This window comes from Schistocerca cancellata, chromosome 9, assembly GCF_023864275.1.
Source record: "Schistocerca cancellata isolate TAMUIC-IGC-003103 chromosome 9, iqSchCanc2.1, whole genome shotgun sequence".
Taxonomy (NCBI): Eukaryota; Metazoa; Arthropoda; class Insecta; order Orthoptera; family Acrididae; genus Schistocerca; species Schistocerca cancellata.
Genome location: NC_064634.1, coordinates 514,436,933 through 514,454,836, shown reverse-complemented (window position 1 = coordinate 514,454,836; position 17,904 = coordinate 514,436,933). Strand labels below are relative to the sequence as shown.

Below are 17,904 nucleotides of genomic sequence, written 5' to 3'. Positions count from 1 at the left end.
CAATAACGTGTCGGTCCACCTCTGGCCCTTATGCAGGCAGCTGTTCGGCTTGGTGCTGACTGACAGAGTTGCCAGATGTCCCGCTGACGGACATCGTAGCAGATTCCGCCCAGACGGCACGTTAGGTCGACAAACTCCCGAGCTGGTTGCTGGCCCCTGCTCATAATGCTCCAAAGTTCTCAGTTGGGGGGAGACCCGGCGACCTCGCTGGCCAAGATAGTGTTTCAAAAGCACAAAGGCAATAAGTAGAAACTATCGCCGTGTGGGGGCGGTCATTATCTTGCTGAAATGTCAGCCTAGCATGGCTTGCCACGAATGGCAACAAAACGGGGCGTAGAATGTCGCCGACGTACCACTGTGCAGCAAGGGTGCCGGGGATGACAACCGAGAGGTCCTGTTATGAATACGAATGACGCCTCAGGCAGTCACTCCCGATTGTCGGGCCGTTGGCATCTCACTGCTGGCTGAGGGGTCTCAAGACACGTCTTCGGCCTGGAATTTCATTGACTGGAGTAGAATTGTGTATAGCGATGAGTCCCGCTTCCAACTGAACGACGACCAGCGAAGATGTGTGTGGAGACGGCCCAGACTGCGGTGGGTTATCAACCTGACTGTCGCGCACCATACAGTCCGACAACCAGGAGTGATGGTCTGGGGTGTCGTTTCTTTTCATAGTAGGAGCCTTTGCAAGCCATCCTCGGCTTGCATTTCAGCAAGATATTGTCCGTCCGCACACGGCGAAAGTTTCTACTGCTTGTCTTCGAACTTGCAAACCCTACCTTTGCCAGCAGGGTGGCCGGATCGTTCCCCAGTTGAGAACCTTTGGAGCATTATGAGCAGGTGCCAGCAACCAGCTTGCGATTTTGACGATCTAACTCGCCAATTGGACAGAATCTGGCTCGCCGTCCTTCAGGAAGATTTCATACAACTCTCTCAATTAATATAAGACCGAAAACTGCTCGCATAATTGCCAGAAGTGGACCAACACATTATCGACTTGCTCAATTTGTGAAGATCATGCTCTTGAATAAATAATTCAATTTTTCTTTTGTCTGTACGTGTGCATCACATCTACCGACTGGGATACCTCCTTCGAGGTCCGTCGCTTTTTTGTCTTAGAGCGTATTTCTGGCCACTCTTCCTCTCAGGGATGGTTTGGTTCAATTTGTTCCCATTGAGCAAAATCCCCTTTAGATTTATAACCGGTTTGTGTTCCTAACTGAGTAAGAGCCACATATACACGAAGAGTGGATGAAATGTGTGAGCAAGTAGGAGAGTGGCTTACCGACGGGGAACTCGTGGAAGTCGAGCACGACGACCTCCTGGGTGTTCTCGACGAAGGTGAGCACCTGCTGCAGCACGTCGGCCAGCGGCCGGAAGCGCACCAGCCCGTGGTTCAGCCACCACACCTCGTCCGTCAGCGGGTAGTAGGCGACGCGCAGGTCCAGGTAGCGCACGCCGAACGCCAGCTGCCACAGCACGGACTCCTCCTGCGGGCAGCCGTCACCGTCACACAACTCCCACAATGAACCTGGCGGCCGTTCGTCGGGTTTTTCTCGCATCATCTGTGTCGCTCAAGTCAAATTCTGGTACGTCTCCTTTGGAAACGGCATGACCAATTCTCTTCCCCCATTTGATAGTCACTAATACGACAGGCGTTCAATAAGTAATGCAATAGCTTTTCTTTCTCAGCCAATTTCGATTGAAAAAAATGGGGAATTTGTTAAGGGGAAATCGTGGAATATTCCCGCTTCAGCCCGTGTAGTTTTATGAAGGTCCAATAGGCGGCGGCGCTATACATAGCTTTCAAAGTGCCGTCATAATGGAGGCATTTACAAAGCAGTGAGCTGTCATTGAGTTACTTCTGGCGGAAAACCGGATCATCGCAGATATTCGTAGGCGCTTACGGGAAATCTACAGAGACCAGGCAGTAAACAAAAGCACGGTGAGTCGATGGGCGAGGTGTCTGTCATCATCTCGAAAAGGTCGTGCACACTTTTCCGATCTCCTGCGTGCCGGCCGGCCGCACGTGAAATGTACGCACACTCTCATTCGATGTGATCGATGGGTCACACTCAAACACCTCTCTGCACAACTGGGCGTCTCTGTTGGTAGCGCTGACACACTTGTCTATTAGTTGTGTTACTCAAAGGTGTGTGCCCGCTGGATTCCTCACTGCTACGCACATTCCATCTGTTTGGCCCACTACGTGAAGTAGTATATCGATGATGAATACGTTATTGACATAGCAAGACATTGTCTCCGATGTCGACCTGCTGTGTGGTACTGCGTTGGCATGCAGGCCCTCCCACTAAGGTGGCATATGGCCGTTACGTTGAACGGAGGTTAGGATGAAAATTTGGGGCGTTGTAGCCAAAGAGGTGGGGGATAATGTGGTGTATTGGAATCCCGAATGAAATCAACCTGGTTTCAGAAAACAATGTGTTGCATTACTTACTGAACACTTGTCGTAGCATTCACATTGGGAATCTTCAATGTCAAACTATGAACCCTGCCAAAATGCAGGTAATTATTTTAAGACGAAAATCCCACGGATGCCCTCTTACGAATTTCTACTCAACTTTCCTTACATGTCACCAATTCAGTACAATACCCCAAACTAATCTACAATTTGACTGAATTCTCTAATGCTGAGAAATCAGAAGAAGCGATCACTTTACTTGGTAAAAACTTTCTAGAGGAAACTTCGATAAACATTTCTTTATTTACAAACAACCGGTTTCGACAGATTTTATTGTCCTCTTCAGGCCTTCAAAAATTTATGCTATAAAATGTGTTCATCGTGAGTTGCACCTCACGTCAAACTGTCATGTCATGTAGATAAGGTAGATTTTATCTACACGACGTCAGCTCCAACTCAAAATGAAACATTTTGTAACATAAATTTTTGGTGACTTGAAGATGACAGTAACCGTTTGATTGTGAGTAAAGAAATATTTATGTGATGCTGGCTTTGGAAACTTTTTACCTAGTATACAATCCCCTCTTAATAACACTTGAATAGCAAGCCGGCAATACTGTGTGGCCCATACTTGCGTAATCACCTTTCCTGAACAAAACCAGTTGGATATACTGAAATGTGAAGCCAAGTAGTATCAGGTGGAGCAGGAGAAAAATCTGGGAGGTTGTGGAGCAATCATGGTGGCCAATTTGGAATTCATGATCTTAGATGCAACTTGTCATTTTCAAATAGGGTCATGTGATATATCAACCACACAGAGAACGCATGACAAAAAAAATGGTGCCTTTCTTTGCGCTAGAATGATGTCGCATTTCATACAGAACAACGCAAATGCTGGTGGTAAGACATACAGACTGAATGATGTGCTCTTCATGTTGCTCAGAAAGCTGCAACGTTGTTCTTAGATAATTGACGCACTCTTCACGGACTTTCACCAACGCATATACAGGAATGGAGCCCAAGCATCAACAATCCGCTCCCTAAGGCGTGCGAGATTTCTGATCGTCACCACATTGACAACGACCTACGCCTGTCTCCACAGATAAAATTTTTTTTAATTTTTTTTATTTATTTATTTATTTTTTTTTTTTTGGGGGGGGGGGTCGTCAGTCTTCTGACTGGTTTCATGCGGCCCGCCATGAATTCCTCTCCTCTGCTAAACTATTCATATCAGAATAGCACTTGCAACTTACGTCCTCAATTATTTGCTGGATGTATTCCAATCGCTGCCTTCCTCTACAGTTTTTGCCCTCTACAGCTCCCTCTAGTACCATGGAAGTCATTCCCTCATGTCTTAGCAGATGTCCTATCATCCTGTCCCTTCTCCTTATCAGTGTTTTCCACATATACCTTTCCTCTCCGATTCTGCGCAGAACCTCCTCATTCCTTACCTTATCAGTCCACTAAATTTTCAGCATTAGTTTGTAACGCCACGTCTCAAATGCTTCGATTCTCCTCTCTCCCGGTTTTCCCACAGTCCATGTTTCACTACCATACAATGCTGCACTTCTGACGCACATTCTCAGAAATTTCTTCCTCAAATTAAGGTAGATATTAGAAATTAGTAGACTTCTCTTGGCCAGGAATGGCCTTTTTACCATTGCTAGTCTGCTTTTCATGTCCTCCTCACTCCGTTCGTCATTGATTATTTTACTGCCTAGGTAGCAGAATTCCTTAACTTCATCTACTTCGTGACCATCAATCCTGATGTTAAGTTCCTCGCTGTTCCCATTTCTGCTACTTCTCATTACCTTCGTCTTTCTTCGATTTACTCTCAGTCCATACTCTGTACTCATTAGACTGTTCATTTCGGTCAGCAGATCATGTAATTCTTCTTCACTTTCACTCAGGACGGCAATGCCATCAGCGAATCGTATTATTGATATCCTTTCACCTTGAATTTTAATTCCACTCCTGAAGCTTTCTTTTATTTCCATCATTACTTCCTCGATGTACAGATTGAACAGTAGGGGCGTAAGGCTACATCCTTGGCTTACACCCTTTTTAATACGAGCACTTCGTTCTTGGTCGTCCACTCTTATTATCCTCTCTTGGCTGTTGTATACACTGTATATAACCCGTCTCTCCCTATAGCTTACCCCTACTTTTTTCAGAATTTCGAACATCTTGGACCATTTTACGTTGTCGAACGCTTTTTCCGGGTCTACAAATCCTATGAACGTGTCTTGATTTTTCTTTAGTCTTGCTTCCATTATTAACCGCAACGACAGAATTGCCTCTCTTGTGCCTTTACATTTCCTAAAGCCAAACTGATCGTCATCTTGCGCATCCACAATTTTCTTTTGCATTCTTCTGTATATTATTGTGTGGATGATGCTTTTCCGAAAGTCAGATGTTATGCCGCCAGACTCATACATTCTACACACCAACGTGAATAGTCATTTTGTTGCCACTTCCCATAATGATTTTAGAAGTTTTATTCCTTCTGCCTTATTTCATCTTAGTGCTCCAAAGCTCTTATGAATTCTGATTCTAATATTGGATCAACTATCTCTTCTAAATCTAGTCCTGTTGCTTCTTCTATCACATCAGACAAATCTTCGGCCTCATAGAGGCTTTAAATTATTCTGTCCACTTATCTGCTCTCTCCTCTGCATTTTACAGTGGAATTCCCGTTGCACTCTTAATGTTACCACTCTAGCTTTTAATTACAACGAAAAGTGTTTTACCTTCCTAAATGCTGAGTCAGTCCTTTCGATAATCATTTCTTTTTCGATTTCTTCACATTTTTCATGCAGCCATTTTGTCTTAGCTTCCCTGCGCTTCCTGTTTATATCATTCTCGGTGACTTTGTTTCTGTATTCCTGAATTTCCCAGAACAGCTTTGTACTTCCTTGTTTCGTCGATCAAGTGAAGTATTTCTTCTGTTACCCATGGTTTCTTCGCAGTTACAGTCTTTATACCTTTGTTTTCCTTTACAACTTCTGTGAGTGCTCTTTTTAGAGATGTCCATTCATTTTCAAGTGTACTGCCTACTGACGTATTCCTGACTGCTGTGCCTGTAGATTTAGAAAACTTGAAGCGTATCTCGTCATTCCTTAATACTTCTGTATCTCACTTCTTGGAGTACTCGTTCTTCCTGACTTATCTTTTACACTTCGGGCTTCTCTTCATCACTACTACATTGTGATATGATTTTATATCTGCTCCTTGGTACGCCTTAGAATCCAGTACCTGATTTCGAGATCTCTGTCTGACCATGATGTAATCTTACTGAAATCTTCCCATGTCAACCGGCCTTCTCCAAATGTACCTCCTCGTCCTGTGATTCTTAAACTGAGTATTCGCTATTACTAGCTGAAATTTATTAAGGAACTGAATTAGTCTTCCTCCTCTGTCATTACTTGTTCGAAGCCCATATTCACCTGTAACGTTTTCTTCTAATCATTCCCCTACAACTGCATTCCAGTCCCACAAGAATATTAGATGTTCATTAGCCTTTATGTATTGTATTACCCTTTCAATATCCTTATATACTTACCTCTTATCTTCAGCTTGCGACGTCAGGATGTATACCTTAACTATCGTTAGGCAGTAAAACAGCCAATGGCGGATGGAGCAAGGAGACGTCAAGAGCAGACCAGCACTGGCGAAAAGGACATTCCCGGCAAAGAGAAGTCTACCAGTATCAAACATAAGCTTTAATTTGAGGAAGAAATTTCTGAGAATGTACGTGTGGAGTATAGCATTGTATGGTAGTGAAACGTGGACTGCGGGGAAACCGGAACAGAAGAGAATCGAAGCATTTAAGATGTAGTTCTACAGACGAATGTCGAAAATTATTATACTGATAAGGTAAGAAATGAGGAGAGGAAAGGAATATGTGGAAATCAATGATAAGGGACAGGATGATAGGACATCTGTTAAGACATAAGGGAATGACGTCTATGGTAGCCGGCCGCGGTGGTCTAGCGGTTCAGGCGCTCAGTCCGGAACCGCGCGACTGCTACGGTCGCAGGTTCGAATCCTGCCTCGGGCATGGATGTGTGTGATGTCCTTAGGTTAGTTAGGTTTAAGTAGTTCTAAGTTCTAGGGGACTGATGACCACAGAAGTTAAGTCCCATAGTGCTCAGAGCCATTTGAACCATTTTGAACGTCTATGGTACTAAAGGCAAAAACTGTAGAGGAAGACAGAGATTTGAATACATCCTGCAAATAATTGAGGATGTAAGTTGCTAGTCCTACTCAGAGATGAATAGGTTAGCAGAGGAGAGGAATTCATGGCCCTGGCCACCCTAGTGCCCTCCTGTGTTCGGCGCTCGCTGGTGGGCACGACGTCCAGAAAAGCCTACGTTAGAGAAACTGAATAGAAACCAGCAAAGTTATGAGTACTGAGATACACGTGAGAGTTTTTTGCTCTCAGACAGTCTGGTACTCTCAGGTAGTACTGGCATTATTACTTACACCAGGGTCGGATTTTCGCTGGTAGATACCGTCTGATTGTTGCTCACCAGTACTTCCTGGAAGTGTCTGAGAGTCATACGAGAGCAGACGTCGGAAGCGTTAACACACAGCAGGGTGAAAGTGTCTGAGAGAGCTGACAGACCACTGTGCGCGAGATTTGTCTGGTGTAGTTCTGTGCGTGAAGGAAGATCGTGGGGCTGCGGCTGCACTTGTAATACTTTTAATGGCACAGGAAAAACGTAAACCTTCGTGTTCGAAAAGAGAGCCGACTAGGCGATTAGGCGTCGGGACGATTTTGGAGCAGGCAAGACTCTCATTGTAGAGCTTGTGATGGAAAATGAGCAACAATATCGAAATTTTACGAGAATGACAGCTAAGGACAAGGAAGGAAAAATCTTTATAATTGCACCCAAAATTGGCAACGTAGATAAATGCACAAATGCATTACTATTAAGGAGAGACTACTTGTGACACTAATATTTGTAGTATCAGTTACGTTTATTCTCTTTAATATTTGATAAAATAACAATTACAGTAAGATAACACCGATTTCATCTTCGTAGCCATAGACGCTCAAGAGTGAAATAGGACGGATAGCTGTTAAAAAGCTGTTACACTGCTGGCCATTAAAATTGCTACACCAAGAAGAAATGCAGATTCGTTGGACAAATATACTAGAACTGACATGCGATTACATTTTCACGCAATTTGAGTGCATAGACCCTGAGGAATGAGTACCCAGAACAAGCACCTCTGGCCGTAATAACGGCCTTGATACGCCTGGGCATTGGGTCAAGCAGAGCTTGAATGGCGTGTACAGGTACTGCTGCCCATGCAGCTTCAACACGATAGCACAGTTCGTCAAGAGTAGTGACTGGCGTATTGTGACGAGACAGTTGCTCGGCCACCATTGACCAGACATTTTCAATTGGTGAGAGATCTGGAGAATGTGCTGGCCAGGGCAGCAGTCGAACATTTTGTGTGTCCAGAAAGACCTGTACAGGACCTGCAACATGCGGTCGTGCATTATCCTGATGAAATGTAGGGCTTCGCAGGGATCGAATGAAGGGTAGAGCCACGGGTCGTAAAACATCTGAAATGTAACGTTCACTGTTCAAAGTGCCGTCAATGCGAACAAGAGGTGACCGAGATGTGTAACCAATGGCACCCCATACCATCACGCCGGGTAATACGCCAGTATGGCGATGACGAATACACGCTTGCAATGTGCGTTCACCGCGATGTCGCCAAACACGGATGCGACCATAATGATGCTGTAAACAGAACCTGGATGCATGCGAAAAAATGACATTTTGCCATTCGTGCACCCAGGTTCGTCGTACACCATCGCAGGCGCTCCTGTCTGTGGTGCAGCGTCAAGGGTAACCGCAGCCACGGTCTCCGAGCTGATAGTCCATGCTGCTGCAAACGATGTCGAACTGTTCGTGCAGATGGTTGTTGTGTTGCAAACGTCGCCGTCTGTTGACTCAGGGATCGAGACGTGGCTGCACGATCCGTTACATCCATGCGGATCAGATGCCTGCCATCTCGACTGCTAGTGATACGAGGCCGTTGGGATCCAGCACGGCGTTCCGATTCCATATTCTGCTAACAGTCATTGGATCTCGTCCAACGCGAGCAGCAATGTCGCGATACGATAAAGCGCTATCGCGATAGGCTACAATCAGACCTTTATCAAACTCGGAAACGTGATGGTACGCATTTCTCCTCCTTACCCGAGGCATCACAACAACGTTTCACCAGGCAACGCCGGTCAACTGCTGTTTGTGTATGAGAAATCGGTTGGAAACTTTCCTCATGTCAGCACGTTGTAGGTGTCGCCACCGGCGCCAGCCTCGTACGAATGCTCTGAAAAGCTAATCATTTGCGTATCACAGCATCGTCTTGCTGTCGGTTAAATTTTGCGTCTGTAGCACGTCATCTTCGCGGTGCATCAATTTTAATGGCCAGTAGTGTAAGAAGCGGTTATCCGCTCGGCGCTGTTCACGCTGCGCCCGGCTCGGCAGCGCGCCCACCTGGGCCACGGAGTACTTGTCGATGAGCGTCTCCCTGGGCAGCGCGGCGCTGCCGGCGGCGGCGGCGTCGGCGGCGCTGAACAGCTTGTAGGCGCCCGAGTCGTGCGTGCCGGGCAGGAAGAGCGCCGTCAGCGGCAGCGGGCCCAGCTGCGCGCGGCTCTGCTCCATCCAGCGCGGCCGCGTCGCCAGCGAGGACACGCCCACCGCCGACGAGGACACGTCGCCCGCGGACCGCGGCACCAGCCCCGCCCACCGGCCCAGGTCCGTCGCCTCGTAGCTGCAACAGCCGCGCCCGCTCTCACCCCTCCGTCTCAGCTACCGAAAGACGGCGACAAATAAAAGGCGTTTGTAAACCGAAGAGCCAGAGAAACTGTTAGGGTACCTGCCTAATATCGTGTAGGGTATCCGCGAGCACGCAAAAGTGCTGCAACACGACGTAGCACGGACTCGACTAGTGTCTGAAGTAGTGCTGCAGGCAACTGACACCGTGAGTCGTGCAGAGCAGTTCATAAAATAGTAAGAGTACGAAGGGCTGGAGATCTCTTCTGAACAGCATATTGCGAGGCATCCCACATAATACAGTAATATTCGTGTCTTTGAGGTTTGGTGGCCAGCGGAAGTCTTTAAATTCAGAAAAAGTTTTCCTGGAGCCACTCTGTAGCAATTCTGGAAGTGTGGTGTGTCTCATATCCTGCTGGAATTCTCCGTCAGAATGCACAATGGACACGAATGGACGCAGGTGATCAGGCAGGATGCTTACGTACATGTCACCTGTCAGAATCGTATCTAGCCGTATCACGGGTCCCATATCACTGCAACTGCACACGCCCCACATCATTACAGAGCCTCCACCAGCTTGAACAGTCCCCTTTTTACGTCCAGGATCCATGCATTCGTAAGGTTGCCCCCATACCCGTACACGTCCATCAGCTCGATACAATTTGAAACGAGACGTCCGACCATCCTGTCGTTAACAGTCCAATGCCGGCGTCGACGGGCGCGGGTGAGACGTAGAGCTTTGTGTCGTGCAGTTATCAACGGTATACGAATGAGCCTTCGGCTTCGAAAGCTCATGTCGATGATGTCTCGTTGAATGGTTCGCACGCTGCCACTTGTCGATGACCCAGCATTGAAATCTGCAGCAATTTTCGGAAAGGCTGCACTTCCGTCACGTTGAACGGTTCTCTTCAGCCGTCGTTGGTCCCGGTCTTGCAGAATCTTTTTCCGGCCACAGTGATGTCGGAGATTTGATGTTTTACCGGATTCCTAATATTCACGGTACACTCGTGAAATGGTCGTACGGAAAAAATCCCCACTTCATCGCTACCCCGGAGATGCTGTGTCCCACCGCTCGTGCTCCGACTACTCGCTTAAATCTTGATAACCTGCCACTGTAGCAGCAGTAACCGATCTATCAACTGCTCCAGACACTTGTTGTCTCATATAGGCGTTGCCGCCAGCAGTGCCGTGTTCTGCCTGTTTACATATCTCTGTATTTGAATATGCATACCTACACCAATTTCTTTCGCCCTTCAGTGTAAATTATCTACGCTGGGGGAATGAATTAAAACTTTTACCGCCACCAGCACGGCCACAGTCAGGTTCAGGCTGGGTGGAGACAAGGGGTCGAATCGGAGGCCTGGCCACGAAGCCTGCCGCCAGCCTCTCGCTGTACTGGTCCTACACATGGTACTGGGCTTATTTAAATTTTTTATCTTTATTTTTTTGTGTTGAAACCTAACAACTCGGTACTTAAAAGGGAAAGAAACAAAATCGTTCTTAATCGTACTTGGCCTCTACAACTGAAAAAGAAAAAAAATAATCATTTCCAGTTATGGCCTGCAAACAATTTTGTTCATTTTTTATTAACTAAACAAAAAAGTAGACGAATAGGACCTCACAAATGAAATAAAATCTCTAACAATACCCCTGAAACGGGTTCATGACGAAAAACCAAGCGGACCAGTTAAGTCAACACTTTTTTTCCTTCTTTTTGTTAATTTTACCAAAAGCAAGGTAGCAACAATGATACATACGACCAGAAAAGGGGCTGCAGACATCATCCAACTGCTTGACATTTGAATACCAGGTACAGCATATTCGCAAAAATCTCGCGATAGTGTGCCATCCTTTACCACGTCCAATGGATCGTAATCATATGTTGGTAAAAGAGTACCGAGCGACGTGGCGCAGTGGTTAGCACACTGGACTCGCATTAGGGAGGACGACGGTTCAAACCCCCGTCCGGCGATCCTGATTTAGATTTTCCGTGATTTCCCTGAATCGCTTCAGGCAAATACCGGGATAGTTCCTTTGAAAGGGCATGACCGCTTTCCTTCGCCATCCTTCCCTGATCCGAAGGGACAGATGACTGCGCTGTTTGGTCCCTTCCCCCAAACCAACCAACCAACCATTCGTATTGGTAAAAAGGGCAAGGGCCCGGCTCGTACGCCCCCTCCCCTCCCCCCACTACGTGATGAACACAATTCTCGATAAGCCACATGACTGGGTTGCTCTTCGTTTTGAGAAAGGAGGTTGAATCGGGACGCAGGGGAACCTCACTGCAGATTGGCGCTTCAGTCGTCCTGGCAAGAAAGGCCAATCGTCGACGGAGCCAAATTCTGCGTCCGCTAGCGAGCAGCCGACGACATGATGGATCCATTTCGTGGCAACGACAGCATCGCTCTGTCTCACTAAGGCCGACGCGAATAAGTCGAACATTGGGGGGACAACGTCATGGACGACTAGGTATCACGCGGGTACCACTTCCGTTGGAAGCCGTTACACCACACCACCACTCTGGTGCTACTACATATGTTAATTCGTTGCTTCCGAAGTTATTGCCGACTGTTCTCAGTTTATTCAGAGAAAAACGATGCAGTAAGTCCATGACTGGAAACTGGGACGAACGAACGCTGTAACGCTCGGAGAATGACATTGTCGTTCATGAAGCACTTGCGGATTTCCAGTCGAAATGAAAATGAGCTTGTTGAGAGTTTGTTCCCTTATCCTCCGCCGCTGTGGCTGAGCTGTTCTAGGCGCTTCAGTCCGGAACCGCGCTGTCGCGACGGTCGCAGGTTCGAATCCTGCCTCGGGCATGGATTTGTGTGATGTCCTTAGGTTAGTTAGGTTTAAGCAGTTCTAAGTCTAGGAGACTGACGACATCAGATGTTAAGTCCCATAGTGCTTAGAGTCATTTCAAACATTAGAACCTTGTTCTCCACCCAGCGAACTGACAGTAGTGTCTACCACTTATCTTTTGCAGTGGTTTTCTGAGCAGAAATCATCTTATACAGATATCCAGAGCCCACATTCATGAATCCACTGAATGGCGCATCTGGATACGCCGCTGCTGTCTCCTTGCAGCACGAGTTGCCAGGGCTACTCTGTAGAGCAACTCGTACCGCATCAGTATTGTCTGGCGAACACACAGGCTTCGTCCGAGATCGTTTCGCTTCCAAATTGATGCTTCCCGTACAAAACTGATCGTACAGCCTGTGCACGGCTTGGATGGTTCTCTTGCTAGAGGCCCATTGTGTGTTAAACTACTGTCAAAACCGCCTCTGACCGACACACGACTTGGTGTCGGGAAAAAATGACACCACTGTCGATCGCAGCTGAGTTGTTAGTCTTCCACTATCGACCATGTTGTCGACACTAGTCTCCTAGAAACGGTCTCGTCAATTAGGCATCATTTCGTAACCCATTTGTTTCTCCAAGTTTTACTGTTACTGCTGTGCGATGCTTAACACGATATCTGGAGCGACTCGTAAATTATGCACGAAACAAACTGTAACTCATTTCGTGCGTCACCCTATGTTTGGCAATGGATAAGGAATATAGTAACTGCTTGGTAATTATTTTCATGTAAAAATGTGAAAATAATGAATAAGTTAACAGATAGCGCACAATTTTCTGTGCATGTAATTCAGTTTTGGTAGGTACATAGTAAATATTTGCGTAAATATGCCAGATGTTCTAGAACTGTGTGCACATTTATTTTCAGTGTGAAGTGCTGCCTATCAAAATTATTTTTTACCTCCGACGTACGACCTTGTATTCATAAACAATGGCAGCACAACAAACAGTAGGAACATTGTGACAGGTACGTTTTTCTTATGATGAGGCCGGTGGAGAACTCCAACAAATGGACTGGCTGATGGAAACGTTCTGACCCCTGATCCACTCTCCTCCTTAACCCATACACTAATGACCAGTCAGCACCTGATCATACTAAGCTTTCCCTATACGCAGATAAGACGGCAGTTGCAGCTCAGGGGACTTCAGCGGTAGACCAGACGCTGGAGGAAGCACTCAGAGCCTTGTCTGAATGCTATCGAAATGACTCCCTTGAACGGTATCCTTCGAAGGCTCAAATAAGCGATTTTCGCCTTCGATATATAGGCAAGAAAATCGAAAAGACAGCATTTCCTGAAATAATGCCACATTGTAAACCAAAGATAAACCACCATATCTGGGTGTAACGTTTGATAGATCTCTGGCATAGAGCCACCACTGCGGAAACGTCTGTCAGAAGGTGACCTCCAGAAATAATACCTTGTGAAAACTCATAAACGGCAAATGAGGAGCAAAATCGACTATCCTGAGAACCACCGCACAAGCAATATGATTCTCTACAGCTGAATACGCCTGCACGCTATGGTCCAAATCAAACGACGCGCAGAAAGTCTTAATGAAACATGTCGAATAGCAACAGGGGTACAAAACCCACGTCCTTGCCAAAGTCTTATAGAGCTGCTAGTCTTGCGAGCCCTAGCTTACAAAAACAATTCGGTGATCGAGTCCTCTCTCTGGCACTGAGTGCCGACCTCGACGACAGACCCCGTGAAAGGTTCTTCACCATGGGAATTGAAGACCTGCCACCTGACTATCCACCAGCACAGGTAGTGCCTGGCGGCTCCACATCAAAACTGGAAGCATGGAGGACCATGGACGGCCCCGGTGAAAACAAACAAGATCAGGTGGGATCGTGGTACCGTGGATGAGAACAAGCGCGACTGTGGTGCTGTGCAAAACGTGGAACACCTCCTGGCCTGTCCAAACTGTCCCTAGAGATGGAACCTCGACCATTTGTGGCTGGATAAGGAAAGATGCCCACTATAATTCGCCCAGTACTGCGCTGAAAGAGTATAATTGCTTTTTGGATACGAAAAAGCAGTGTATGAATAGACTGGGTATATTATTATTTCGAAAATTTTGGCTGTATCTGTTTTAGGACACCTTGCCCTATCAATAAAGAAATACACTGCTGGAAAGAAACTGGTAGAGATTTCCAATTTACTCAACACTGATTGTTGTAACAGTGCACATGTAGTACACGAAACGATTGCATGTACAGATCAATAGCACAAGCGCTTCTCAGATATCAGGTAGTGACCCATGCTGAAACAGCCGTTCTAGTAGGTGGAGTAACCTCCACGGACTGCAATGCAGGCGCTGACCCTGGCATCCAGTCGAGTGTACACGTGGCGAATGCTGTCTGGGGAACGTTATGGCACGCCTGCTCGACTTGTTCACGCAGTTCTGTAAGAACTGCTGGCTGGCTAGTCACTTCTCGTCCCATCATAAACCCAAACGTCCTCGATTGGAGACGAGTTTGGAGATCGTGTTGGCCAGGGAAGCTGGTGTACACCTTGCAAAGCACGTAGAGTTTCACAGACTATATACACATATACATCAGAAAACGTTTTCTACCACCACGGTTCCGAGAACTCCTTAAGATAGACATTGTATCACAGACACAGTCCCTTTGACTGTTCAGAGATGTCACTAAACCCGCCCAAAGATGTAAACATCCGTGCATGAGCAGCGCCTATTAGACGGAGGGCGTCCAACAGCCGATCAGTTCCAGTCATTCCACCAGGACGGGGGTGCATGGATCGTCTTGTCTGCAGTGCAACCATGCCTAGACGGTCAATACCGCGGTTCGATCGCGTCCGCTTTCTGCCAGGGATGGCTGTCAACGAGGGAAGTGTCCAGGCGTCTCGGAGTGAACCAAAGCGATGTTGTTCGGACATGGAGGAGATACAGAGAGACAGTAACTGTAGATGACATGCCTCGCTCAGGCCGCCCAAGGGCTACTACTGCAGTGGATGACCAATATCTACCAATTATGGCTCAGAGGAACCCTGACAGCAATGCTACAATGTTGAATAATGCTTTTCGTGCAGCCACAGGACGCCGTGTTACTATTCAAACTGTGCGCAATAGGCTGCATGATGCGCAACTTCATTCCCGACGTCCATGGCGAGGTCCACCTTTGCAACCACGACACCATACAGCGCCGTACAGATGGCCCCAGCAACAAGCCGAATGGACCGCTCAGGATTGGCATCACCTTCAACCAGACAATCGTCGGAGATGTGTTTCGAGGCAATCCGGTCAGGATGAACGCCTTAGACACACTGTCCAGCATGTGCAGCAAGGCAGAGGTTTCCTGCTGTTTTGGGGTGGCATTATGTGGGGCCGATGTACGCCGCTGGTGGTCATGGAAGGCGCCATAATGGCTGTCCGCTACGTGAATGCCATCCTCCGACCATATTGGCGAGGCATCCGTCTTCATGGACGACAATTGTCGCCCTCATCGTGCACATCTTGTGAATGACTTCCTTCAGGATAACGACATCAAAAATGGTTCAAATGGCTCCGAGCACTATGGGACTTAACATGTGTCATCAGTCCCCTAGAACTTAGAACTACTTAAACCTAACTAACCTAAGGACATCACACACATCCATGCCAGAGGCAGGATTCGAAACTGCGACCGTAGCGGTCGCGCGGCTCCAGACTGTAGCGCCTAGAACCGCTCGGCCACTCCGTCCGGCATAGCGACATCGCTCGATTAGAGTGGCCAGCGTGTTCTCCAGACATGAACCACATCGAACACGCCTGGGTCAGACTGAAAAGGGCTGTTTATGGACGACGTGGCCCATCAACCATTCTGAGGGATCTACACCGAATAGCCTTTGAGGAGTGCCTTGATGAACTTGTGGACAGTATGCCACGACGAATAGAGGCATTTATCAGCGCAAGAGGACGTGCTACTGGGTATTGAAATTACGCAGTAATTTTCAAAATTAACACATGCTATTAGCGCGTTTAACGGACAGGACAGGAACCGGTGTGTAGAGCAATCTGGACTACCACCTCCGAAGGTATCGCTGTATGGTGATACAACATGCAGTGTGTGATTTTAGTGAGCAATAAAAAGGGTGGAAATGATGTTTATGTTGATCTTTATTCCAATTTTCTGTACAGGTTCCGGAACTCTAGGAACCAAGGTCATGAAAATCTTTTTTTGATGTGTGTATGTACACTCCTGGAAATTGAAATAAGAACACCGTGAATTCATTGTCCCAGGAAGGGGAAACTTTATTGACACATTCCTGGGGTCAGATACATCACATGATCACACTGACAGAACCACAGGCACATAGACACAGGCAACAGAGCATGCACAATGTCGGCACTAGTACAGTGTATATCCACCTTTCGCAGCAATGCAGGCTGCTATTCTCCCATGGAGACGATCGTAGAGATGCTGGATGTAGTCCTGTGGAACGGCTTGCCATGCCATTTCCACCTGGCGCCTCAGTTGGACCAGCGTTCGTGCTGGACGTGCAGACCGCGTGAGACGACGCTTCATCCAGTCCCAAACATGCTCAATGGGGGACAGATCCGGAGATCTTGCTGGCCAGGGTGGGTTGACTTACACCTTCTAGAGCACGTTGGGTGGCACGGGATACATGCGGACGTGCATTGTCCTGTTGGAACAGCAAGTTCCCTTGCCGGTCTAGGAATGGTAGAACGATGGGTTCGATGACGGTTTGGATGTACCGTGCACTATTCAGTGTCCCCTCGACGATCACCAGTGGTGTACGGCCAGTGTAGGAGATCGCTCCCCACACCATGATGCCGGGTGTTGGCCCTGTGTGCCTCGGTCGTATGCAGTCCTGATTGTGGCGCTCACCTGCACGGCGCCAAACACGCATACGACCATCATTGGCACCAAGGCAGAAGCGACTCTCATCGCTGAAGACGACACGTCTCCATTCGTCCCTCCATTCACGCCTGTCGCGACACCACTGGAGGCGGGCTGCACGATGTTGGGGCGTGAGCGGAAGACGGCCTAACGGTGTGCGGGACCGTAGCCCAGCTTCATGGAGACGGTTGCGAATGGTCCTCGCCGATACCCCAGGAGCAACAGTGTCCCTAATTTGCTGGGAAGTGGCGGTGCGGTCCCCTACGGCACTGCGTAGGATCCTACGGTCTTGGCGTGCATCCGTGCGTCGCTGCGGTCCGGTCCCAGGTCGACGGGCACGTGCACCTTCCGCCGACCACTGGCGACAACATCGATGTACTGTGGAGACCTCACGCCCCACGTGTTGAGCAATTCGGCGGTACGTCCACCCGGCCTCCTGCATGCCCACTATACGCCCTCGCTCAAAGTCCGTCAACTGCACATACGGTTCACGTCCACGCTGTCGCGGCATGCTACCAGTGTTAAAGACTGCGATGGAGCTCCGTATGCCACGGCAAACTGGCTGACACTGACGGCGGCAGTGCACAAATGCTGCGCAGCTAGCGCCATTCGACGGCCAACACCGCGGTTCCTGGTGTGTCCGCTGTGCCGTGCGTGTGATCATTGCTTGTACAGCCCTCTCGCAGTGTCCGGAGCAAGTATGGTGGGTCTGACACACCGGTGTCAATGTGTTCTTTTTTCCATTTCCAGGAGTGTGTATTCTGTTTGAACAACACATCACCTTACTGTTGCAGGAACTGTAAAATAACGTGTTTAACAACATTTTGCGCATACCAAGCGCTGGGAAGCGTCCCCTCGAGAATCACCATAGATGGACGAGAGTTGTAGCTTATCGTGCCGCATACATAAAGCCTGGGGTGGGGGCAGTGTATCTTCTAAGAACACACCGTACGGGACAG

At 47.9% G+C, this 17,904-nt stretch overlaps 1 protein-coding gene across 1 annotated transcript in view; it reads right to left on the bottom strand.

Annotated features, from left to right (window-relative positions):
• The window catches only part of LOC126100261 (PI-PLC X domain-containing protein 1-like), a 460,495-nt gene that overhangs the window by 33,864 nt on the left and 408,727 nt on the right, over positions 1-17,904 (bottom strand). The window contains exons 5-6 of the mRNA XM_049910849.1: positions 8,944-9,220; positions 1,286-1,490 (exon numbers count right to left, since the gene is read on the bottom strand). Of these exons, the coding sequence (XP_049766806.1) occupies positions 1,286-1,490; positions 8,944-9,220 (482 nt within the window). The remainder of the gene's footprint in view (positions 1-1,285; positions 1,491-8,943; positions 9,221-17,904) is intronic.